The sequence below is a fragment of the Capsicum annuum genome, chromosome 4, assembly GCF_002878395.1.
Source record: "Capsicum annuum cultivar UCD-10X-F1 chromosome 4, UCD10Xv1.1, whole genome shotgun sequence".
Classification (NCBI taxonomy): domain Eukaryota; kingdom Viridiplantae; phylum Streptophyta; class Magnoliopsida; order Solanales; family Solanaceae; genus Capsicum; species Capsicum annuum.
In genome coordinates, this window is record NC_061114.1 from 9,311,923 (window position 1) to 9,339,640 (window position 27,718).

Sequence of the window (27,718 nt, forward strand, 5' to 3'; positions counted from 1 at the left end):
GAGGGATGTATTTTTTTTATTCGTTCTTTCCTATAATTAAATTTTGATTTCGATTTAGAGAGAAAATTTTTGTCATGATTCATGAACTAATGAACTCTCTAATTTTTTTCATAATTGAAAATTCAAAGTTGAAATGTATATAGGATATTGCTATAAAGTACATGTAACGTCCCGAAAACGGGTCTTGAGATGTCACACGGTACTTAGGGTCACAAGTGACCCCAAGATAACCCTTCTACTGGTATAACTCATAAGCAACTGAATAAAATGCATAAATTGGTACAAATCAGCTGTCACGACCCGACCTAAGGCCCTGTCCACGACGGGCATCCCAAACCAAAAAGGCCTGAGATACCCCTGTCACGTCCCAACCCACTAGTGATATTGTCCGTTCTGGGCCCAGGCCCGCACGGCTTTAAAATGCGTCACTAGGGAGTAAGGCTTTCTCACTTTATATACCCAGCATCTCTCTTGTGTTTTCTCGATGTAGGACTTCTTCCTAAGTTGAGGTGTTACACAGGAAGGCCTAGCCGTGACGGATATCCCAAACCCTGAGGGCTCGGAACGTCCCTCTCTATCTGGTAAGCATGCACACATTCATATAAATAAAGAAGATGCAAAAAAATAATTTGCTACGGAAACATGGTCAATTCTGAATTCAGCATAAGTATGAAAATTGAAAATCAAATACATCTAATAACATCTAACTCAATCTGCGAAATCTCTACTACAGGAAAATCTGAAAACTGTCTGAAAACTGGGACAAGGACCTCAGTAGACCAAACGATAATAAGGTACATAATCTGAAGAACGGGCCTTCTAGAATAGAGAAGGCTCACCAACTAATCACTGCAACTCCGTCTGACGAATCTACTGCCTTTCTAGACCCCTAAACTGAGCCTCAGAACCTGGAGGAAGGAGGGGGATCAATATAAATGTATTGGTATGCAAATAAATCCAAAATAAAGCTTATATGTAAATAAAATATTTTGGGAAACAACTTTGTCAAAACATTATACATCAAGTGGCTTTCGAAACAAATGGGCACATTTCTGAAAAACATATAGCCTGCCAGTCAATGCAAGTTCTGATCTGTATATTACTTCTGAGTTAGGTGGCACTCCCCTACAATTATGATATTCCACAGACGGTATGGAATCCTCCATTGACTCGACGGGGAAGCCCCCAACCCAAGTGTGCCACAAGGGTTGGAGTTCCTGAATCTGAAACGCCACAGGGCTCTAGGCTAGCGTAATAAATAAATCCGGATCGAAAAATCATAGTTTTGGGCGATGAGTTGTTTAATAATCACTTCTTCTTTGGGGAACCACCTAAAATCTCTTTATGCCCAATTTTATCCCATCCCAAATCATGCATGTTTCTAGTTTCAACATCTGAAAAGTCTGATTTCAAACATGCATTAAATCTGTTCTGAATTATCATGGTATAATCTGAATTGGTGTCGTCACATCAAGACTTGTAAGTCCTATTTCTGAGCCATAATGCATCATGCATAATTCTTTCATTAAAACATAGTTCAGACCACCCAAACATGCAAACAATATAAAAGATTTCATGTTCCGAGAACACAAGTCAAAACTATGCTAAGATTGTTCAAACATATGGTGGTCATGTGCTTTTTGGAAAAATCATGCACTCTTTCATTATATGAATATTTTCAACATTTATCAATATGCACAACCCTCTCTTTTGAATTCAAAACCATAAATCAATTTGTAGCATTAATCAAGATATTTCATATCATGCTTTTGAAGATACATTCAAAACAATCCATATCATAAGAAGATTAGAAAAATCATACCAAGAGAGGGATTCATGTGCATCATGCTCTCAATTCATTCATAAATCATAAAACATATGCATACGTATATATAATTTCAAATCAATTTGGGGAAGGTCAAAAGACCAAAACAATACCGTCAAGATTTCTAAAATATGAATGTATTCGTAAATCTGAAAACCCCTTTCTTAAAATCATGATTTCTATGCCCATGAGATTTTAGAAAAACCCCACGTACCTCAAAATAGGAAAACAATGGGTGTTTCTTGAAGCCTATGATCTGGGGATTTCGAACTTCAATCAATTTTGAAATCCCACGGTTGAATCTTGAGTTTCTTGAAGTTCTTGTTTGAAGCTCTAGAGAGGATTCTTGATGATATTGATGAAAGTAGGGTTAAGTTGCTTAAACATACCCTAAATCCTTTGTTTGGACGGTTTTAAAGGCTAAGGAAGAGTTAAAATTACCCTTAATGACTCCTAAATGGAACTGAAAATTTAAACTTAAAAACCCAATTTCGGGTGCCACCGTGACGCACCACAATCGCGGTGGTCCACTGGAATTTGACAAGTGGGAAATTGAGTGCCTCCACGATGTGCCACCATCGCAGAGCCCCACTGAAATTTGACGATTGTCAATTTGACCCTCTCCACGAGGTGCTAGACACCAAAATGACGATGTTTACGACTGGAACTTTAAATTATTCATAACTTCTTCACCGAGGGTCCGTTTTGGACAAATCTTATATCGTTGGAAAGCTAATTCAGTCATCTACGTAATGAAAGGTTGAAATCTAGGAAATTCCATATTAAAATTAATTTAGATCATTCTAAAATCTAATACTTAGACTTTTCATGGACAGAATTTAGCTAAGAAGACGTTGGGGTGTTACATCAGCGAAAGAAAAAAAAATATAACTCTTTTCTGAATCTGATCAATACAAAACTGAATATACAAGATTACAACTCTGCTTTTCTTTTACAAACAAAACTGAAATTAAATACACTAACTCTACTGACTGTCTATGAAGCCTCTACTAGTATTGACTATACATAGTTGGGTCATGACTCCCAACTATCCCAACTCAATACGAATGAATGAAGAAAATACAATGCTGCACAAACTCTAACTGACTTGGGACCTTGAATCAAAAGGGCTCCTCATCTACTGACTGGAAGTTGCAACCTGTCTGATTTTAACATGTGTGCTATGACTTGTACCTACATTATGAGACAATGTAGCACATAGACATATATGTGGATCAGTACTTTGAGGATGTGCTGAGTACATAGGGGTATGTGCATTTACATAAATAATCTCATTACTCTTTATAAAATCATGCATGCCAACATAAATGACTCACATAGCTTGAATAAAAATCTGAAATATAAATCTCATAAATCATGAATAATGGAACATATAGTATAAATCTCGTGAGTCATTTCACTTGCTTCAAAAATCTGTATTCTCCTCTTATTCTTAAAACTTGTAAGCTAGATGAAATTTGAAACTCATTTTGTATAATAAACTCTTTATCTCAATACTTTAAATCACTAAAACTGTTTCAAGAGTGGAGGACATCTTTGGGAGGTTCTTCTAACCGACATAAATTATGTGAGCTACATGGAGTCCAACGTCTCGCCCACGTTGGGGAGAGATGTTCTACCCTTGCCATCAGAATAGAACCTCAACTTTAGTGATCACTATCTCAGTCATCAACATATAGTGGGGATAAGTATCTTAACCTATGGTGGCACGTAATTCTGGGTCATGAAACCTTAGAATCATACCCAACTCGGTGCTAAATACTACTCCCATACTCAGCTCAGAACTTTTAGAAAAATCCACCTCAAATTAACTCAAGGGTCTATAATGAAGACCAAATTCATGTTTCTCTTTGCTTTAAATCATACTTAATGAATAATGTGGATTCCTATCTTAGCTTGTTTCAAAAGATCAACTTTCTTTATCAAAATCTGAAAATAGCTAATCATGGGATGCTTAAATCATGATCATTCTTGAAATATCAAGACTAACTCTTAGGGCTTTGAGCCCATGCTTCAAATTCATATCAAACACCATAAAGTTCATGATTTATAACACAATTTCTCATAACTCAACTTAGAATCTGGAAAATATAATCATGTGCATAAATATTCGAAAATAGACATGTAACTCAATATCCAAATCACTTAAAATCTCAAAATCATGCAATTAACAACATGGGGTATAAACCCTAACATAAATTTCATGGAAATCATATCAAAATATAGAAATTTATAACTTAAAGTAAGTTTTTCGGCACAAGAACAAAAGGAGTGTTCTTGTTCAAACCCAACATACCTTAATAGACTTGGTTGGATGTACAGAATTTGACTTTGAAACCTGAGAGACGATCTTGAATGCTCTCTTGGGATTGTTGAATTGTGATGCTTAATTCTTTGTTTCTTTCTTGAAGAGGATGACTGGAAGTTTATGTTTCATGGATTGAAAACATTGAATTCTTGACTATCTTGAAGAAAAATTGAATGGAGTTTCTTGGTGTTCTTGAGGGGGCTAGGGCTTTCCTGGAGAGGAAAAGATGAAAGAGAATTTATGTAATGCTTTTGGGGAATGAAATTTGCTGTTATGGACGGATTTAGGTGAGAGGAATTTAACAAAGTGACCCTAGGACCTTTTGGAATTGAATCAGTATGTAAAATAGCCTTGGATCCGCGTCAGTTTTTCGTGTCGAGGCGAAGTCGACGCGACGCTCCAAAATCGCGTCGGCTTACTTCCTCACACAGAAAATGGCATAACTTTTTACTCGCTTATCGGATTTTTGCGAAATTGGTATCATTGGAAAGCTAATTCAATTATCTAAAATTTAGTGGGTCTTCGGCTGAAAAAGTCATGTATATAAAAGAGTTATTCACGTTTGAAGTAGACCCTTGTAGAATCAAATATCGAATTTTGGACGAATCAAAAGATCTTAGCTCAACTTTGTTCTAAGTTATTGCTATGAACATTTTTCACCTCTAAACCACTTCATAGACTATTATAAAGATCGTGAAACTTGTATTCACATGAAAATCATTTGGATTAGAGTTTAGACGCGTAGGAACGACGGTTAGAATTCTAGAATGAAAAATTAGGGGCATTACAGTACATTTTATTTAATGATAAGGTTATTAATCAACAAAAAAAAATTAAAATTCTTAAAAGATGAGATCAATTCAAAAGCACTTGTTTATTAGTTTTAAATATAGAAGACAAAATTCCATTGGTCTAATTTAGGACCTTAGAATAGTTTTGACTCTATCTGACAAACATATCAAGATAAAGAATAGGAAAGGGACCTTAGATTTGTTTGTGACCTCTGAGGAGCCGTATGAGGTGAAAATCTCTCATACGGTTCTGTAATAGTGATGGGCACAGTGATGTTATCATCGACTATGATTATCTAGCAGTTCAAGTACAATTGATATAGTGGAAGCACAGTCAAAATATGGTTTTTGGGTGTGAAATTTGTGGCATCAACCCATCGGGTTTATCGTTTTTCTAATTTCTTCTCTAGCCAAGTGTGAAAGATTATCTTTTAATTTACCAGAAGTAGAAGAAGAATTAGTAGCAGGGTATCAAACCGAATATTCAGGTATCAAATTTGGTTTATTTTACATTGCTTCATATCTAAATCTACTAGTTTCTTCATTATTTGTAACAGTTCTTTACTTGGGAGATTGGAATCTTTCTATTCCATACATATTTGTTCCTGAGCTATTTGGCATAAATAAAAGGGGTAAAGACTTTGGAACACTAATTGGTATCTTTATCACATTAGCCAAAACTTATTTGTTTTTTTTTTTCATTCCTATTGCAACAAGATGGACTTTACCAAGGCTAAGAATGAACCAATTATTAAATCTTGGGTGGAAATTTCTTTTACATATTTCTCTAGGTAATCTATTATTGACAATCTCGTCCCAACTTCTTTCACTGTAAAAGACCACAATATTCTAGATTCATAACTTGTCTCAAACAAGAGAAAGAAACAAGCATAAAATCTTTTTTATAGATATTCTAAATATGCTCCCTATGATAACTGAACTCATAAATTATGGTCAACAAACAATACTAGCCACCAAATGCATCGGCCAAGGTTTCATGAATACCCTTTCTCACGCAAATTGTTTACCTGTAACTATTCAATACCCCTAAGCAAAATTGATCACACCGGAATGTTTCCAAGGCAGAATGCACTTTGAATTTGATAAATGCATTGCTTGTGAAGTATGTGTGCGTGTATTTCCTATAGAGGAAATGCACTTTCAGGGTAAAGAATCCCGCTCTGATACCATAAGAAAGAATGGATCTTGGGCCTAACTCAACCTCAAAAGCTAGCTCATGAGGGAGGATTGCTCAAGTTCATATAAGGAGACCAACTACCCATCCCTTTTCCGATGTTGGATACTTAACACACCCTGCACGCCCAGGCTTCGTTAACTAGAGCGTGGACAATATAATATGGGGGCCCAATATCGGTGAACAAAGATTTGGGATGGACCTGGCTCTGATACCATGAAAGCTTAGATACTACAAAAGCATGTCTTTATTCATTACAGTTGTATAATATTTATAGGTGAACAAGAAGATCAAATAATCTAATTAATCCCTAATTCCTAGGAGATACATGAATCAACGGATTCTCTCTAATCTATTTTACTAGAATAACAATATATGATGTTTATATTTACAGCAACAACTTGCAATATACCTGACAATTTATGGAGCAGATTGTAATCAAATCTGCCAATGGAGCAGATTATGCCTTAATCTACCAACTCATTTGATAATAGATATTTAACTTAGATTTCACTTTTAGTTTTGGCATAATACACAAACATGCCCTTTAACTTGACCTCAAATCACATCAATGACCTTCAACTTTAGGTGTGCAAATTGAGAAATGCCCGAATCTTGAGGTTCTTCCTGAAGGGATGATGCATACCAGCAAGGGATGTTGGAGGCCTCCTACCGACGACATTTCATCAGCTGAAAATTGAGAAATGCCCGAACCTTGAGATTCTTCCTGAAGGGATGATGCATACCAGCAATACATCTCTTCATGTATTGGAGATTTTCAATTGCTCTTCTATCTCATCGTTCCCGGAAGGTCAACTGCCAAAAGCATTGAAAACACTCACAGTCTGGAACTGCTTCAATCTAGAGTCATTACCTGATATCAGAACCAAAACAATGCTTCTTGAATCTATACGAGTTGGGAATTGTAAAATCCCAAGCACTTGCCTCATGGGCATGGCTTGCACAAGCTGTTGAATCTTTATCGAATGCTTTCCTCGAGAAGGCCTTCCAAGAAACTTTACGAAAGTACTAATCCTAGACTGTGAGAATCTGAAGTTCCTTCCGGAGTGGATGCAGAACCTCACATCTCTTCAAGAACTTCAGCTATCGAATTGTCCATCAATCACATCTTTCCCAGAAGGCGGTTTTCCCACTAGCCTTGTGTCATTGGATATCAAAGATTGCAAGAATCTTATGCCAATGTCTGAATGGGGATTGCACAGGCTTGCCTCTCTTAGAAGGCTGACAATCCATGGGATCAGTTCAAATCTTTCTTTTTTTCCTGAATGGTTGCTTCCATCAACTCTAGAAACACTCAATATCGTTCAGTTATCCAATCTTGACTCTCTTTCTCCCTGGCTGCAAAATCTCACTTCACTCGAAAATCTCAACGTGAAGGATTGTCGAAAGCTTCTTTCGTTGCCGAAGGAAGACGTGCCACCAATGCTTTCTTATCTAGAGATAAGTGGATGTCCCTTGCTTGAACAAAACTGTGACTGGTCCAAGATTGATCATATCCCTTGCATTGTGATGTAGGATACACGATGGATTCTGATATTTGGTTCCGTTTTATCTAGTTCACTTCTACTGGATCTTACGGAGCCTGCTCATGTGCAACATGATTCAGACAAACTGGCCTATCATCTGTATAGGGCTCTAAAAGTATGAACATTTTGGTGTCATTCGCTTTACATTCTATTGCCTTACTGTGCAAAATGACATGCTTTGAGCTCAATAATGGTGCTTATATGTGTAGGGGATGGATCCGAACGAAAAGGAGTGAAAATGAGTGCCTTGGAGTGAAGAAAGGATTGGCGCAATTCAGTGCCCGGACTAGTGCTTTGCAGCCATAAAGCACTCAAAACAAGTCCGGGAAAAAGAGAATGAGTAGAACAAACTCGAGGTCAATGCTTTCAAGCTCCTACTACAGTACTCGGTGCTTAGCACTCAGAAAGCGCAGAGTGTTGCATGTTATTCAGGTTTTATGTATTTTGGATTGCAACATTTCAAATAAAAAACTCAATAATTGTCCTAAGATATAACGTGTTGGTAGCGTACAACTTGAATTAAGGCAACCTTTGTCCTGTAAATCAAAATCTTAAGCGAGCAATGCCATATATACAAACTCTTGTAACACAAATTGTATTCGACGAACATATATTACTCTATTTCTTGGGGCTTCATTGATTTCTTCAATTGTATTACTATTTTCATGTGTCGTTTATCACACTGTCAGATCCCAAGAAAAGCAATCAGCTTCCTTGGCCAAATTGTTTCGACATGATTCATGGAATTGCTAGAGGACTTCTTTACCTGCACCGTGATTCTTGTTTACAGCTCATTCACCGAGATCTGAAGGCAAGCAATGTTATCTTAGACAACGGTATGACTCCAAAATATGTTGCAGCAGTTACATGTCACCTGAATACGTCATGGGAGGAGTATTCTCCGAGAAGTCTGATGTCTACAGCGTTGGCGTTTTGAAACTAAATATTGCCATTTATGACCATGAGAAGCATTCGGACCTTCTTAGTTATGTAAGTCCAAAATTAGCAGGACCTCTTGCGACAAATTCAATATTCAACTTGTTATCTGCTTGTTTTCATGTTACCATTTTGAAACAAATTTCAGGACACAAGATAAAACACTTCCGCACTCATTTTCCTCCGCGCCAGTGTTGAGATGCATACGCGTTGGCCTGGTTTGTATCCAGGACAACGGGGCTGATTGGACATCAACGTCATCTGTCGTTCTTATGCTAAGTAGTGAGATGGATTTGCCTCGACCAAAGCAGCCTACATTTGTATTTCATAGGTGGTTGGATTCTGAGTCCATTAACGTATTACAGTCTTGGTGGCAGAAGGGCGACAACTAAAGCAGAAGCGCGATATCTGAATCTGAAAATACTGCGAGTAGTATTCAGGTAATGAGTTTCAAGATTGACCATATCGTTGTTCAATATGAGCATAGCTCGTCTAAGCTATTCTATTCTTTCAGTAAGTTTTTTCCCTTCCTTATACCTTATAATACATAGATAGACACCTTAACTTGGCTTCAACCAGCAACTAATCACTCACTCCAACTTTGAGAATGCACATCTAGACACCTCAACACGTCTAGATGGATGGCGCCCCGAAAATGGATGGCGCTTAATCGCGCGACCTTCACCCGGCTCTCGTGGCAAGTGCCAGGCACCGATGAGTAGGAGGGCACAGCAGTGCAAAACCTTGGGCGCGAGCGGCCGTCGGTGCAGATCTTGATGGTAGTAGTCAATATTCAAATGAGAACTTTGAAGGCGGAAGAGGGGAAAGGTTAGTCGATCCTACGGGTCGAGGGAACCCCAACAAATAGTGTGTTCCGCGCATACTCCGAAAGGGAATCGGGTTAAAATTTCTGAATCGAGATGCGGCGGTCGACGACAACGTTAGGAAGTTCGGAGACGTCCGCGGGAGTCTTGGGAAGAGTTATCTTTTCTCTTTAACAGCTTGTCCACCCTGGAGATCGGCTCAGCCGGAGGTAGAGTCCAACTTTGAGAATGCATTTAGACACCTCAACTCGTCTCCGTTGTGTCTCGTGAACACTTGATGCTGATGTGACACATAAATTTTAGAGATGTCTAGATGCTCATTTTGCAAGTCCGAATGTTCAACTAACACAATAAAAACAAGTTAGACTGTTCAGTTATCAGTTGAGCCAAGTTAAAGATATTTATCTAATGTATACTATGCCTTCTTGTAAAGATTGCATAATGTATATAACTTTTAAGTCTGCTAAAATTGTGGCCATAATGTAATTCAGATCACATCTCACTTCGTTTATTTTTCCTTGTCACACTCGGACTTGGCACGCTCATTAAGAAAATAATGAGTGACATAACTATTTTGTTATACTATTCATATCAATTGATGTTCAGTAATAGATATTGAAAAATAAGTAATTAATGTTAAGGATAAAACATGAAGAAAAAAAAATATTTTTCTTGATATCTAAGGTTGGAACCTTTTTACTTCTTTCATTTTAATTTATTTATTTGATTTTAATTTGACACTATTATAAATATAAACACAAACAACAAAGTTTCAATTGGAAAATGAGCTTTGAAAAGCAAGGACGCACAAGCCCCACCAAGCTCATGTATAATGAGTTTGACTTTAATTTAGAAGTTTCCCTCACTAAAAGAATATAATTTTTTTATATAAATTAAGTGAAATAATTAATTCATGCAAAATACCGCTTAGCTTAAAATGGGGCTTGGTTTTTGAAATCAAACACATAATAAAAGTAAAATTACTCAATAGAATTAAAAAGAAAAAAATTTGAGTACCTATGCAATATAGTTCTAATTATAAGAATATTTAACTAAATTTATTTTTAAATAATTAATAAATGACTCATTATTTTATTAAAACATCAAATATGTCAACAATTTGAGTTGATCAAAATCACTGCAGATAATATATAATTGTGAAATATTATTGTCAAAGTCATAGTGGTATACTCACACTATTGGCAATTTAACTAATTTCAACTCATTCTATATGACCCATGCTCTCTCTCTATATATATATATGATAAAAATATAAAGAAAATAGTCAACGATAAACATATTTTTGTCCCTTCGACTTTAGGTTAAACATATGCCAAACAACTATTCTTACTGCTTAATTTATATGAAACTTTTCTTGTTTCGAAATTCAGGTTATGTAAATTTTGACTGATATTTTAAAATAACTTTTTTAGTTATATTGGATTACTTTCATTAAACTATTTTGACACATAGAATTTACTCTATAGATTCTACAAGATGAGTCTAACATTTTTTAAGGCTACTGAATCCTAAATTCTGACTCATGACTATATCAAACTTAATATGTTCCTAAAAAAGGGCATCTTAAGTATCCCATAAGATCTTGGATATTCATAAAAAGTTCAAAATGTGACCAGAACCTTCTTGACAATTAAATACTTTAAATTTCCCCAAAATTCTTTTTTCGTGGATATCAAATAAATCCCAAGAATATCATCATCCTAGTCGAGAAACATGTTGCTTGAGCCTTGAATTACGTAGATAATTAAGAGAGAAGAATTAAGGAAACAAACAAAATTATACTCACATTATCTATCAAAAAAATTGTTTCTTCATATTTTATTCTTTATTACAATTTATTTTAAATCACATTAAAATTTATTGCAAACACACTCGTTTCACTCTAGAGTTCCTATAATGACAAGAATAAATACGTGACGATTTGCTAATGACAAAAACATAAGTGGATTACCAAACGTCATAACCAGGGATGGACTAAATTATTAAGTACGGATTCAAACGAACCTAATAATTTTTACTTAGATCTTGTAATTACCTTAGAAAATTTACTAAATATTTATAAATTTAATTGTGAACACAATAACTAAAATAACTCATGAGCTTGGAAGAAACATATCAAAATGAAGACTAAGTCATGTTTGGCCCACAAGTTTTTTTTGAAAAAAAAAATCTCCATGAACATAAAGAAAATAAATTGTTTGGTTACCAGAAACATTATTTTCTTCTAAATTAAAACAATTCCAGGAATTTAAAAATAAGAGAGATTATTTTTTGTTTTATATTAAACCAAAACCAAACCAACCTTAGATACGTAATAAGCCACAAAATTTGAATGTTAATTTTATTTGTTTTAAAAAAATAACTCCAAAGACTTTCTGTTTTTTTTAAAACAAAAAATAGTTCAATGTATTCATCCTCCCACCACTACTAATAAACAAAAATATCGAGGGATAAATTATGTAGCTAAATTGCAAAATTTATTGCTGATCCTATTTAGCAACATATACAACATATTATCAAAAAATTATGTTAGCTACGAGCTATATAACGATATATTTGTCATAAATTTGGTGGCAAAATCCAGTTATTTGACTACTATGTTTTTTGTGTATACACGAGAACTATAATTCTTTCGGATTTTAGTTTCCCCCGAAAGGTCAATATATAAAAATCTAAAAATTACTAAATATTACTCCAATATATATTCTGCAAAAGGAAATTAAAAATTTTCAAATGGTTTAGTCTATTAAAATGATTTATTTAGTAGAAAATTTAAAATTATTTTCAATCCTGCCTGGTCATGGATTAAGACCAAATTTCACCAATATATAAAAATGAGAAAAGGAGAATATAATAATGTGAAAACTAATACAACTTGACATGACAACTCAAGAATACCCATTATTTTAAAAAAAAAAATTGGCCAAACAATATAAATCTCAACCGTTTGGAGTATGATTATAGAAAAATTTAACATTTTATATAATTATTGTAAATTTTGATTTTGGATCTGTCGAGATACTTATTAATTCCTGATACATTCAATAAAGATACATTTTTTTCGTTGTGAAGATACATAATTAGCTCTTGATATATTTTTTCGATTTTGAATTTGTCGAAATACATAATACATCCAACGAAGATATTTTTTTTTTTATAAAGATACATAATTAGCTTTCGATATATTTTTTTCGATTTTAAATCTGTCGAGATGCATAATTAGCTCCCGATATATTCAATGAATATACATAATTAGTTAAAATTTTAATACATACTTTATAAGGGCAAAAATTTATATAAATATAATAAGTTAAGATGTATGTTTATGTTTAAATCAACTTTTGGCCACTAATCTTATTAAGTCCCTTTGTTTTTTTTTAACAATTTGTATGGATGACTCCCATATAAGACACCAAACAACTTTTTGTGTGTGAATGGCAATTAGTGGAGAACAAGCTAAACTTTTTATTTTTTTATTTTTTATTATTTCCAACAATTCTCCGTGAAGTACGTGCAATTTTTTTATTTATTATATTTATATTCTTTCCCCTCATTGACTTTTGAATTTCAATTAGTAGTTTGTTCTTAAATTTTTGGATTAACATGATTTTATTTTATTTTATTTGCATGTAATTATTTACCTTTTTTTCATTCATCAAAATTTAACTAACTTAGATACGCATCGAAAATTCATCATATAACTAGTATATTTTTAGTAGTATATTTTAGTATTGTTAAATATCAGTTCTTCTAACGAGTTGATTGAGTATGCGATCTCTTAAGTAAGAGATCTCAAGTTCAAACTAGTAAGAGATCTCAAGTTCAAACTTTCTCAGTTGAAATCATAACGCGGTGTTCATTTAGTACTGTTTACATCTCATGTATGGTGTACAAACTATACTAAAACTGAATCTATGTTATGTCCATCCGAAAGACAACAAAAATCGATTTCCTTTGTCCAACCAAAAAAAGAGTTCAAGTTTTGTACATTTTTAATGTTAATGAATAAAATATTCTATATTATAAGTTATCTAATTTTTTTTCTTTTTAAATTTTTATGAAAAAAATTGGATAACCTGCAATAGTTGATCAAATTTACTATAAGTAGAAAAAATATTCTACGTTATCAGATAAATTTAATCTGTTATTGCAGGTTGTCCAATTTTTTACATAAAAATTTAAAAAGAAAAAAAATTAAATAACCTATAATATAAAATATTGTATACATTAACATTGTACAAAATTTAAATTCAAAAAGGAGAAGAAATATCAACTCTTTCTTAACTGACTTGATCGAACCTAAACCTACCCCCATTATAAGTTGCAATGAAGCAATCTAACTTTGAAAAGTGGGGTCTAATATATATGCATACATTACTTCTTCCATTTTTAAAAAAAAAAATAACTTATTTTAATTCGACATAAAGTTTAGAAGAATAAAAAATATTTTTAAATTTTATAATCTTAAATTAAAATTATGTCAAATGTATTAAAATATTATTTAATTTTATGATCTTAAACATGTCATATGAAAAGTTAGAACTAAAATATTGCCAAAAAAAAAGAGAATTATTCGTTTTGGAATGAATTAAAAAAATATAGTTCATTTTCTTAAAACCAAAGGAGTACCTAAAAAGTTTTTTAAAGAAAAAGATGTCTTAATTAACCATTTGTTATTATGATTTAGTATACAACGATTAATAAGTACTTTTTAATTCTAAAGATTAGCTACATCAATCGGCAAAACAAGTGATGTGGTTAGAATTTATAGTTTATAAGGGTTAGTTAATGGAGTATCTAATGAAATTTTGACATTTATTTCTAAACAATTTTTGACAAAAAAAAAAAAAAAAGAAATTTGACTTGATAAGAAAGTGGACGAATCACATTAATATGGGATAGAGTGATTAATGTTCCTTTCTTTTACACTGTATTTATGATTAAGGATAAATATGAAAATAAATAAATAATTGTGTCTTGATTTTCTAAAATGACAAGTACTATAAATTAATTTTTTTCTTTTTAAGTACGAATGACAAGTAAAGTGGTTTGGAGAAAGTACTAGTCAAATTTAGAGTTTCAAAACATCATCAATAAAATTAATTTAGTAAAATACACCTCTAATTAATATTTTCTTGAAGTGTGTAACAGATCAACAGGGGTGGAGCTACACTTGGAATACGGATGAACTCCCTTTGACGGAACATTATATTATGTATATATGATTAAAATTATTTTTTATGTATATATAGTAGATAATGAACCCATTCGATTAATTTGCAGTTTCACTTGTCAACCCCTTGATGAATGTCTTGGCTCTGCCACTGCAGATCAACAACTGCAAAGTAAAATGAATCGAAACTTGCACTAAAAAATGTGAAAATGAATTTTTTGATTAAACCCCGTATCAAGTCAAAATAGATCATACAAATTAAAATGAATTAAGTGAGTAATATTTTCTTAAAAAATGTATAAAAAAAGAACATGAAAAGTAAAATTAACCGGAGAGGGAATACAAACAAAATGTGAAAATGAATTCTTCTACCAAACTCCCCAACAAATGTCACAAAAATGTCTATAGATAATTACAAAGCCACTACAAAAAGCTTCAAAAACACCCCATTCTTTTAAGTCAACAATGACAAACATTAACACCAAACAACACAATTTTCACCTATGTTCTCGTTCCTTCTTCTTTCTATTTTCACAAATTCTTTTACCAATTCTTGCAACACCAACACCAATTGATACAATCACAATTACAAATCCTCTAACAATACACAAAACTTTAGTCTCTAAACAAAACAAGTTTGAACTTGGATTCTTCAGTCCAGGTGGTCCAAATTCAGACAAATGGTATGTCGGAATTTGGTACAAAGAGATCAAAGAGACAACGATTGTTTGGGTTGCTAACAGGGAAAAACCAGTTACCAATTCATCAACATCGTCTTCAGCTGTTATGAAATTCAACTCAAATGGTAATCTTGTGATAAATGACGAGCATGGTAATTCTGTATGGTCTTCAGATATATCAGATGATATATCTGAAGACCATACGAATGCTACATTTGTAGCTCAGTTGTTGGATACAGGTAACTTCATCGTTCTATCAAAGAACGATGAGAAAGTACTGTGGCAAAGTTTTGATTATCCTTCAGATACATTGTTACCAGGGATGAAACTTGGTTGGGATTCGAAAACAAGATTAAACAGGAATATTACGTCGTGGAAGTCACAGTTTGATCCAGCTCCTGGAAATTATACATTTAAACTTGATGTTAATGGTTTGCCTGAAGCTTATTTGACAAATAGAGATGTGATTTTTTATAGAAGTGGACCTTGGAATGGAGTTGGATTTAGTGGTGTACCTGAAATGAAACCTACTGAGGTTATAACTTTTGAGTTTCAGATGAATAAAGATGAAGTTTACTATACATTCGAGGTATGTTTGGTCCCTCATTTGTTGGCCTGATTCTGTTAAGTTTCTTTTTTTTGTTGTTGGTTTTTGACCCGGTTTTCCATACCCGTTGGACTTGGAAAGTCCCGCTTTGGGTCCTCTCATGTGCGGGCCTGATTATGTAAGTTTCTTTTTTGTTGGCTTTTGATCCGGTGTTCAATACCCGTTATTGGACCTGAAAAGTCCCGCTTTGGGGGTAAAGCGCATCCTTTCATGTGCGGCGGGCCTGATTCTGTAAGAATTTTTTTTGTTGGTTTTTGACCCAGTGTTCAATATCCGTTGGACCTGAAAAATCCCGCTTTGGGGGTAAGACGCTCCCTATTAAAGACGATTTCATATTGGGACTCGAACCTGAGACCTCTAGGTAGGACGAAGGAGTACTTTCCACTCCGGCACAATAATAACAGGCGTTATGTTGAGTCTCATGTGAGTGGTGGGATGGGGATTTTGGTTTGTTTTGGTTAATCTTCACCAAGCTTTTGGTGTTTAAATTAGGTTAAAAGGTCTATTCTTTATCATGATATCAGAGTTAGCCTCACCTACTAATTCTTTGTTTACTATCTAGGGGTGTTGAATCCCGCAATGATGGTGGGGAATTGGGGATAGGGAACTTGATCGTCTTTTTATATGTTCTTAGTAGCCCTAACTTATAAGCTAGATTCAGGGTTGAATTAGGCTCAACGTCCATTTCTTATCATGTTAAGAAACAAAAAATAGGACATTGATATATCAGCTCTGATACTACGTAAAATTTTGTGAACAGGTCCTCGACAAGAAAATATGTTCAAGATTGTTAGTGAAGCACAACGGTTTATTAGAGAGGTACACTTGGATTCCGACTAGTAACATTTGGAATAAATTCTGGTACGCACCAAAAGACCAGTGTGATTCTTACGAAGAGTGTGGTGTTTCTGGAATTTGTAACGCGAATCTTTCCCCGGTGTGCAAATGTTTAGTGGGCTACAAGCCCAAAAATCAAGTGGCATGGGATTTAAGAGATGGATCAGATGGATGTGTTAGATATCATGATTTGGATTGTGACACTGATGTTTTTAACAAATTGAGAAACATGAAATTGCCCCAAAGTTCAAGTTCATTTGTTGATACTAAAATGAATTTGGAGGAATGTGAAAAATTGTGTAGGTACAACTGTTCATGCACAGCGTACACCACTGCGAACATTACGGGCACTGGTTCGGGTTGTGTCATTTGGACAAAGGAATTAGTCGACATGCGGCAATATTCGGCAGCAGAAGGTGGACAAATTCTTTACGTTAGAGTTGCTTCTTCTGATGCTGGTACGTTTACATTTTAGTGTTCATATGTGGCATGTTTTTGTTTTTTATCTAGCGTTCGATATCTGTTCTGAAACGTCTAGTTATAAATGAAAGAGTACTTATTGGTTACCACCTCGATAAAAAATTTTGTGGTAATTTTGGTTTTTTTTTTTTTAATCAAGATTGGATTATAAATTCTTTGACTTAGTAGGAGAGAGTTGAGTCTAATCAAATTTGATGGAGTAGTTGAGTGTTGGTAGAGATGTATACATGGAATTTTAATTTATTTATTAGGTTTAATAATAATAATGATTAATTTTTTATGGGGTTTGAATTGCACATTTATAATATAAAAAACGGTCAAAAACCATTTGTCTAGGCTACATTTTTTACCCTTTGATTTTAGAAATTAGAAGTGTTATCGTGGATTGGACACGTGGAGATCTGTCTACGTCATAGTACGTCGTTGATGCACACTTGTTGTGATTTTAGGAGTTTCAGAATCATGTGCAGATCATGAAATCGATATTTCTTAATGCTTTAAAGTGTTATTATGGATTGGACACGTGGAGATCCATCCACGTCACATTAGGTTGTTCCCCCGCTCTTGTTGAGGCTTTAGGAGATTCTAAAATGATTGTATAAATCGTGGAGTTCGATATGTCGTAACTCTTTTGAAGTGTTATTATGGATTGGACACGTGGAGATCCATCCACGTCACATTAGGTTGTTCCCCCGCTCTTGTTGAGGCTTTAGGAGATTCTAAAATGATTGTATAAATCGTGGAGTTCGATATGTCGTAACTCTTTTGAAGTATTATTGTGGATTGGACACGTGGAGATCCGTCCATGTCACATTAGGTTGTTCGTCCGCCCTTGTTGTGGCATTAGGAGATTCTTAAATGATTGTATAGATTGTGGAGTTCGATATGTCGTAACTCTTTTGAAGTGTTATTATGGATTGTACACATGCAAATTCGTCCACGTCACATTAGGTTGTTCGCAGCTTGTCCTTGTTGTGTGGCTTAAGGAGATTTTGAGATAATTGTATAGATCGTGATGTTTGATATTTCGTAACTCTTTTGAAGTGTTATTGTGTATTGGACACGTGTAGATTTGTCCACGTCACATTAGGTTGTTCACTCGTCCTTGTTGTGGCTTTAGGAGATTTTGAGGCAATTGTATACATCGTGGCGTTTGATATGCCCTAACCCTTTTGAATTATTACTGTGGATTGGACACGTACAGATCTATCCACGTTACAGTAGGTAGTCCGTGCATCCTTGTTGCGGCTTTAGGAGATTCTGAAACGATTGTATAGATCGTGAAGTTCGATATGCCGTAACCCTTTTGAACTGTTACTGTGAATTGAACACGTGCAGATCCTTCCACATCACAGTAGGTAGTTCGCGTGCCCTTGTTATGATTTTAGGAGATTCTGAACTGATTGTGTAGATTGTTGCCTTTGATATTTCGTAATCCTCTGAAGTGTTATTGTGTATTTGACACGCGTAGATCCATCCATGTCACGGTAGGTCGTTCGTGCACTCTTGCTATGATTTTAGGAAATTTGAAAATGATTGTGTGAATCGTGGAATCTATCGTTCATAACGTTTGTTCTTTCTCAAAAAATGTATGATTAAAATATCTTTTAATTATTTTATATTAATGAGAATAGTTAATTGAAAAGTAGTTGGTGCTACACTTTGAAAAACAAGAAGTTAGTACATATTATCATTATACAAAAGCAAAGTTATGATTAGTTAAGTCCATTGACTCTTGACAAAGACTTGAAAACAGCCAAATATTTAAATATATTAATTTTTTAAATATTTAATCCAGAGAGAAAGACATACATAGTCTTTGTGGTAGGCACGTTGTTTCATTAAACCTTCCTTTTTTATTTTTGAATTATTATGCATTATGCATTGAATTCAAATGGGGGACTTAATTAGCAATAATTAATTACTATATGGTTTATTTACTATAAGGTCAATGGTTTTTTTTTTTTTTTAAAAAAAGAAAGTTAGGTTTGGATGGTTAATTAGTTGGAAAATAATCCACCTATATTTCAAGCCTCTAGAAATATTTGTCATTCATTTTTCAGCATGCTTTCAAGAGAAAATTCAACTAAAACGAAATTAATTTTTTTTTTCTTTTTGATTTTGCAAAGTAAACTAAAACCAAGATTTGTAAATTTAGAATTTAAGTTATATATATTAATAATATTTTTTTAAAAAAAGAATGATAGTAATAAACACATGAATAAATGGATAAATTATCAACGTTCCTTGTGTGTATATACATAAAAAATCTGAGTATAAAAGGTACATATATTAAGTTCAAATTTAATTTGATGTACATTCAGAGACAGATCTTGAGGGTTCATTATAGATTTCGTGAACTCAATAACGTTTATCTAGACTCTGTATTTATTAAGAAAAATAATTAAATATCTATAAATTCAATTATCATTATAGTTATAAATTTCATAAACTTCAAATCAGGAATTTGTATATCCACTAGTTTTTACTTTAAAAAAAAAAAAAGGAGAGGGTGTGTAAGGTATTTAAAATTAAAATATGGTGATCATAAAGTGATCAAAGTGTGAATTAGCTTTTTTATTTTGTATTTGCTAACGTGAATAGTTGCGTAACATAATGAAAATTAAATTAGTTTTTTTAGATAATTATCAAAATCAAAATTGAATTGTTATTTTTCACAAGTTTCACACTTTAATTGTTGTAGTTTTATTTTTCTATATGAATTATTACCATATATATATATATATATATATATATATATATATTATCTAAATTATCAGTATCTATGTATTTAAACACACCTAGTTGAGAAATTGATGATAGCTCAAATAGGAAAATTAAATTAACTTTTTGTTCTTGGGATAATGATCAAAAACATATAACTGAATTATCACTTTTTTCGTGAATTTCACATTAATTATATATTAGTGATTTTCTTTTTTTATCTGAACTATCATCATTTCTACCTTTTCCTACATGAACTTTCACTATTTATGCATTAAAGCATATCTAATTGAGTAGATGGTGATAATTCAAATAGAAAAATATAATTGGCCTAATAAGTTTTAAGGTGTATTTTTTAATACATAGATGGTGATCGATTTTTCAAGTCAGAAAAGAGAACAACTAGAGCAGTTGATTTATGAAACTCACTAAAAAAAATCATAATTTCGATGTGTTTTTGAGGACTAACTTTTTTTCTTTATTTGTAATACCTTTTTGAAGAATTCATGTCTTTTTTTATTTCAATTTTGACAATGATGGAGAAACTAAAATTAGTGGACAATTTGAAATTCCTGAAATAGTGGCCTAGTTGATCCAAAAAGTTAGGTAAGTTCACACAAACTAATTTTTGGGTCCCATTTTTATATTATTATTTTTATATAGTTTGTTATACATTCCAAAAAGAGTTATTTAGCCGATTATTTTGACTTTGATTAATTTCAAATTTACTTAGTATGAGTTTTACTTTTATGTTTTTTATAAGGTTTACTTTCATATTTTAAATAATAATAATAATAATAAAAAAAAAAAAAAAAAAAAGCTTTTGCCAAGGTCAAATCTTGGGCATCACCATGTACCAAGTCCTTAGGGGTCTATGAAGGAATAAAAAATATGAAGATTAAATAATGTTGAATTATTTAGTTGGTATACTTTCTTGGTAGATGTTTGATTTATTAATTAAAATAAAATGTGTTGGATATAAAATAAAATGTGTTGGATTAATTCAAATTCATCACAAATTATTTTATTTTCTGAAATTTAATTTACATAGCACAATGCATCGACATAACATGCAACGTGCCATAATCCAATGCTAGAAACTTGACCTTTCGATCATTTGTATTTTTCGAGCAACTCTCACCTAGTTCAGCTACTCAATCGCGATTAAAAAAAACAATCTTGTGACTTTACTGTTAAAAAAATTAACTTACATAGCGACAGAGCACCGACATGACAAGCAACATGTAATTATAACCCGGTGCTAGAAACTTGACCTTTTGATTATTTGTATTTCTCGAGCTACTCACACCTAGTTTAGCTACTCAATCGCGATTAAGAAAAAATAATCTTGTGACTTTACTGTTAAAAAAATTAATTTACATAGCGACAAAGCACCGACATGACAAGCACGTGTCATAATAACCCGGTGCTAGAAACTTGACCTTTTGATCATTTGTATTTCTCGAGCTACTCACACCTAGTTCAGCTACTCAATCGTGATTAAAAAAAATAATCTTGTGACTTTACTGTTAAAAAATTAATTTACACAGCGACAAAGCACTGACATGACAAGCAACGTGTCATAATCCCATCCTAGAAACTTGACCTTTCGATTATTTGTATTTTTCGAGCTACTCAATCGCGATAAAAAAAAATAATTTTATGACTTTACTGTTAAAAATTAAATAAAATTCAATCTTGATTGACTCATTTTGAATGTCTTAATTTTCAGCAAAAAGTGGAAATGTGGGATCTGAAAATGGTTCTGGCAAGACAAAAAGAATTGCTATGGCTACTGGAATCACAGCTGGTGTTGTTATTGTGCTAATTGGAGTAATAAGCATTTGCTTCTTCTCAAAGAGAGAGAAATTATTGCAAGGTCCAATACGAAAAAAATCAGACCAAAGAGGTATGTTCATAGCCTATAATTTCAATTTTGGTTTGATAATTCGATATTTATCAAAGCTATATGTTGCTCGAACTCTCCGAAAATGTCATCGAATATGTGTTGGATCCTTCAAAAGAGTGCTTTTTTGAAGGATCCGACACGGGTGCGGCAACATTTTTGGAGAGTCCTAGTAACGTTGTACCAAAGTATGCATGCATGCATGAAAATTATAGTGTACAGAGTGAATATGTTAAAATTTGGGTAAAGTATCACGATTTTGCAAGTTTTAAACCTAAACTATTCGGTGTTCATGGAACCCCGGTCCCCTGAACTCATTTGCCACATGTACACTTTTTATCTGTTATCTTTGTTTGTCATACTGTTATCTGTCCTCTATATGACCAAGAGGTCACGAGTTCAAGCTTTGGAAACAGTCTTTGACAGAAATGCAAGGTAAGACTGCGTACAATACACCTTTGTGGTGGGCCCTTCCCTCGACACCGCGCATAGCGGTAGCTTTAGTGCACCTGGCTGCCCTTATTACTGTTATCTGTCCTGAGCTAGGGTCTATCGAAAACAACCTCTCTACTCCATCTACTTCATCTGAGGTAATGGTATGGACTGCGTACGGTTTACTCTCCCCAGACCCCGAGTATGTTGTTGTAGTTGTGCACACACCTTAACCACAACTGTCATTTGTTAAAGGCTTTGTTATCTAATTCATATTCTTACACTATTTTTGAACTAGGCCCTATTGAAAGAAGCCAAGATCTTCTAGTGAACACAGCTATTATTCCAAGTAAGAGAGAAATATCTGGTGAAACAGTTGCAGATGAGTTTGAATTGCCATTATTTGATCTCAGTACCTTAGCTGTGGCTACAGAAGATTTTTCTGATGCAAACAAGTTAGGACAGGGCGGTTTTGGTTGCGTTTACAAGGTAACGCAATGCTAGATGAGAAAAAAAGTATATCTATGTTGCTCGGATCCTCCAAAAATGTCTTTGTAACTTGTGTTGGATCATCCAATATAATAATGTATTCCTTTGGAGGATCTAACATGAGTGAAGTAGCGTTTTTCTAGGATTTGAGCAATATATGAAAAAACTAGTCCTTTTTGTGGTATCGTTGTGCTAGATATGAAAAATATATAGGTATGTTGCTCGGATCCTCAAAAAATGTCATTGTAACTTGTGTTGGAACCTCCAATAATGCATTACTTTGGAGGATCTGACACGAGTGAAGTAGCGTTTTTCTAGGATTTGAGCAATAGATGAAAAAATTAGTCCTTTTTGCGTGGTAACGCTATGCTAGATGTGAAAAATGTATATGTATGTTGCTCGGATCTTCCAAAAATGTCATTGTAACTTGTGTCGGATCCTCCGACAATGCATTACTTTGGAGGATCTGACATGAGTGAAGTAGTGTTTTTCTAGGATTTGAGCAATATATGAAAAAAATTAGTCCTTTTTGTGGTAACACTATGCTAGATGTGAAAAATGTATATGTATGTTGCTCGGATCCTCCAAAAATGTCATTGTAACTTGTGTCGGATCCTCCAATAATGCATTACTTTGGAGGATCTGACACGAGTGAAGTCACATTTTTCTAGGATTTGAGCAATATATGAAAAAAACTGGTCTTTTTTGTGGGAACTCTATGCTAGATGTGAAAAATGTATATGTATGTCGCTCGGATCCTCCAAAAATATCATTGTAACTTGTGTTGGAACCTCCAACAGCGCATTACTTTGGAGGATCTGACACGAGTGAAGTAGTGTTTTTCTAGGATTTGAGCAACATATGAAAAAAACTAATCCTTTTTGTGTTTAAAAGGTAAAGCTCAAAAAATGTGAAAACAACCAATGTATGTTGTTTGAATCCTCCAAAGACGCGTTATTTTTTGAGATCTGACACGGGTGCAGTGGCATTTTTCGAGGATTTGAGGAAATGTATGAAAAACTAGTTCTTTTTTTGCGTATACAAGTTAAAGCTCAGCTAGATGTGAAAACAACTTGTGTTGCTCCGACTCTCCAAAGATATTGTCGCACTCACGTTAGGTCCTCCGAAAATGCGCTACTTTTTGAAAATGTGACACACACCTCCAACATTTGTGAAGAGTCCAAGCAACACAGAAAACAAACTATGTTGCTTCGATCCTCCAAATATGTTGTTGCATTCCGTGTCACATCTTTAAAAAATGCACTAGTTCTTAACCAATGCTATCCGGATCCTCCAAAAATGTTGCTGCAGTCATGTTGCATTCTCCAAAAGTGTTGACATGGGTGCGATGACATTTTCAGAGGATTCGAGCAACATTAGAGAAAACTAGTCCTTTTTATATCGTAGGATCGATGTGATGGCACTCAATAAACGAACATCGTTTGTTTATCAGGGAATAATAGATGATCAAGAAATAGCAGTGAAAAGGCTGTCAAAGAACTCAGGCCAAGGAATAGAGGAATTCAAGAATGAGCTAAGATTGATTGCAAGACTTCAGCACAGAAACCTCGTTCGCCTTCTTGGATGTTGCGTTGAGATGGAAGAAAAAATGTTGATATACGAATACTTGGAAAATAAAAGCTTGGATTCAATCTTGTTCAGTAAGTCGTTTTAGTTTTCGTTCTGTATCTTTCTTGTGTTGTGAGTTGTACTTATGTGCTCTTGGACTTAACATTTAGCAAATATACGCGTCTCAGATAAGCAAAATAGCTTGTTGCTTGATTGGCAAAGGCGATTCAGCATTATCTGTGGAATCGCACGGGGGCTTCTGTATCTTCATCAAGATTCAAGGTTTCGGATTATTCATAGAGATCTAAAAGCAAGCAACATTCTCCTTGATAAAGAACTGAACCCCAAAATATCAGATTTTGGCATGGCAAGAATTTTCGGAGGCGATGAAACCGAAGGAAATACAAAGAGAGTCGTTGGAACCTAGTAAGAATCATCATATTTACTTGAGATTAGAACCCCCGAACTATGGTCAAAGTTGCTACGACACATTCCAACTTCACAGGGGTCCTATTACCCCCGAACTCAGTTTTAGAGTATTTTTGCCACCCTTTTGTGCTGACGTGGCATCTTTATTACATAAAATGAGGCCCACGTCAAAGGTGTCACGTCAGCTAAAAAGGTTGACAAAAAGTGACACGTCAGCTAAAAAATGACCAAAAATACACTAAAATTTAGTTCGGGGGTAATAGAACCCGTGAAGTTGGACTGTGTCGTAACAAATTTAGTCATAGCTCAGGGGTACTAGATGCTTTACTTTATTTACGTAAACCCATTCCTTTAACACTTCTGAAATTGTCGGTAAATCCAAAGTTTTTCTCTTGATGCAGTGGTTACATGTCTCCTGAATATGCGATGGACGGTTTATTCTCTGTTAAATCCGATGTTTTCAGCTTCGGAGTTTTAGTGTTGGAAATAGTAACAGGGAAGAAGAATAGAGGATTTTATTTACAGAACAACCAAAGAAACCTTCTTGGCCATGTAAGTACACCAGAACTATCACAACTTAGTCATCATTTCTAACAGAAGCGGAATCAGAATTTTGAGTTCATGCGTTCTGAATTCTCAAAAGTATAGCTTATTATGTTCTTGATAAATTATTTATGCATATTAAGTTGTAATCATATATTTATGGAGTAAAAGGTCCGAAATATACCTGAACTTTGGCGAAATTTGTTGTAACACGCCTCATCTTTGTGGGGTCCATATGGCCCCCTAGATTATTTCTTATCGTATTTCGATGACATATATTTGCCAGCTAGACCACCGCGTGAATACACACACTGAGCGTGTGAGGGTCTGAAGTGGTTCAACTAAGCAAATATATGCCACAAAAATACGGTAATAAATGATCTATGGGGTTATAGAACCCCGCAAAGTTAAGGCGTGTAACAACAAATTTCGCCAAAGTTAAGGTATATTTTGGACCTTTTTCCCTATATTTATGCATATTAAGTTGTAATCATATCAACTAATACAAGGTTCTGACTAAAGCTGCTGAATTCTGCGAAAACTGTAACTTCCTCTCTAGTTCCGTTCTCTGATTTCTAATACCGCATGTATAATTGACGCTATGCAGGCATGGAAACTATGGCGAGAGGGAAGAGCCTCGGAACTACTCGATTCAGCAGTTGGTGAATCATTTTCTCCGTGTGAAGTAATGCGATGCATACATGTTGGATTATTGTGTGTTCAGGAGCAAGCAGAAGATAGACCAAACATGGCAACCGTCGTGTTGATGTTAGGCAGTGAAACCGCGTCAATGCCTCAGCCTAAGCACCCTGGTTTTTGCCTCGGAAGAAGACCTGTTGATGAACACTCGGAAACTATCTACGAAGAAACCTTCACAGTGAATCAAGTTACGATTACCAGGCTTGACCCTCGATAGGTACAGACAGACTGGCTTGCCCACTTGTACGTAACAGAATAGAAATCAAGGCAAATTCCGCTGATGGGAGTGAACATAGAGATACCCCTGATGAACGAATGTTGTTCATCGACCCTGCTGGAAAAATAGTATAGTACATTAGAACAACAACAGATCAACAATTTTTTTTTTTAAAAAAAATGTACAACTGAAGTATATTGTAATTTGTAAATCAATATCATTCAATAATGATGTGATTCTTGAGATTAAATTATTATTGCATTTTCTTATAATGTACATAACCTTTGTTATATGAAAATTTTTCAATGTCAACAAGACTCCCTACTTCAGGTGCCAGTTTTTGTGTACCTTTTTGTGTATTCAATTCAATTCTACAATGAAATATCATTTCTTTTGTGTCTGGAGTTTCTTCGTGGTGTTGTGGCTGACTGGCTGTAGTGTTATCTTGTGGCTAGCAGTGTTAAGTTTATTTTGCATACCGTACTAGTTTATATGCACTTATCTTTTGTGTTTATTATAGTGTTAGTTTATTTTGCATACCGTACTGGTTTATATGCACTTATCTTTTGTGTTTGTTATACTGTTATCGGTCCCAAGCTGGGTGTCTATCGAAAACAGTCTCTCTACTTCACCTGAGGTAGTGGTATGATTTGCATACACTCTAACCTCCCAGACCCCACTATGTGGGAATACACTGGGTATGTTATTGTTGTTGTAATGAAATATCATTTTCTCAACACTTTCTTTTGTCTCTAACCGGAAAAGTTGTTTCTGTCATGCGACCAGGAGGTCATGGGTTCAAGACGTGGAACAGTCTCTTGCAGAAATGCAGGGTAAGACTGCATACAATAGACCCTTGTGGTCCGGCTTCCCCAATCTTGCGCCATAGACCATGAGTTTTAGTGCATCACGTTGCCCGCTAATGCCCTCTAAACAACTTATATGGATGTAAAAATTTGTGTTACCAAAGAGAGAGACAAGTTTGAAGTATAGCACTATCAATATATGAAGTGTTACTATTAAACACTGTCTATCAAAATTTTTTTGAAAAAAAAAATTGTATGTATTTTCAAATGTTTATTAGATAATTAAGTTAATCACATAAAATATGTCATCTTCTTTAATTATATAGACCAGCAACCTCAATGAGATCATGCCTGAAGTTTTACGACTTATTGAGGTAAATAAGGCTAATGCATATAATTATGTAAACGTAATGAACACTTAAGAACATGGACAAGAAAATTTTCAAAATTTAAACCTAATTACTAGCGTTTAAATGATATTTACATACAAATTTAAGGATTAATGTCGATATAATGTGTGCTAAATTTAGCTCAACCAACGTCAAGAACACAACTTTAATTTTCTATCCCATTTGCCTTAAATTATTCATCGTGATTTTTAAAAATAGTTATCTCAAATTATTTGTCATTTTAAAAGTTCAATAAAATTAATCATCTTT

The 27,718-nt window shown here is 34.0% G+C and overlaps 1 protein-coding gene across 1 annotated transcript; it reads left to right on the forward strand.

Moving 5' to 3' along the window:
- Positions 1-14,976: 14,976 nt before the first annotated feature.
- On the forward strand, positions 14,977-26,287 carry LOC107868322 (receptor-like serine/threonine-protein kinase SD1-8). The gene is made up of 8 exons (XM_016714981.2): positions 14,977-15,910; positions 16,689-17,223; positions 21,702-21,878; positions 22,606-22,796; positions 24,250-24,457; positions 24,554-24,791; positions 25,196-25,346; positions 25,945-26,287. The coding sequence occupies exons 1-8, from the start codon at positions 15,107-15,109 to the stop codon at positions 26,251-26,253; spliced, it is 2,613 nt and encodes an 870-aa protein (XP_016570467.2). The 5' UTR covers positions 14,977-15,106; the 3' UTR covers positions 26,254-26,287.
- Positions 26,288-27,718: the final 1,431 nt, after the last annotated feature.

What these genes read in the sequence shown, in the direction of transcription:
- LOC107868322 (XM_016714981.2), top strand. Translation starts at nt 15,107, where the DNA reads ATGACAAACATTAACACCAAACAACACAATTTTCACCTATGTTCTCGT. An exon ending in AAGTTTACTATACATTCGAG is followed by an intron (nt 15,911 to 16,688) that starts GTATGTTTGGTC and finishes TTTTGTGAACAG; the next exon opens with GTCCTCGACAAGAAAATATG. An exon ending in AAAAAAATCAGACCAAAGAG is followed by an intron (nt 21,879 to 22,605) that starts GTATGTTCATAG and finishes TTTTTGAACTAG; the next exon opens with GCCCTATTGAAAGAAGCCAA.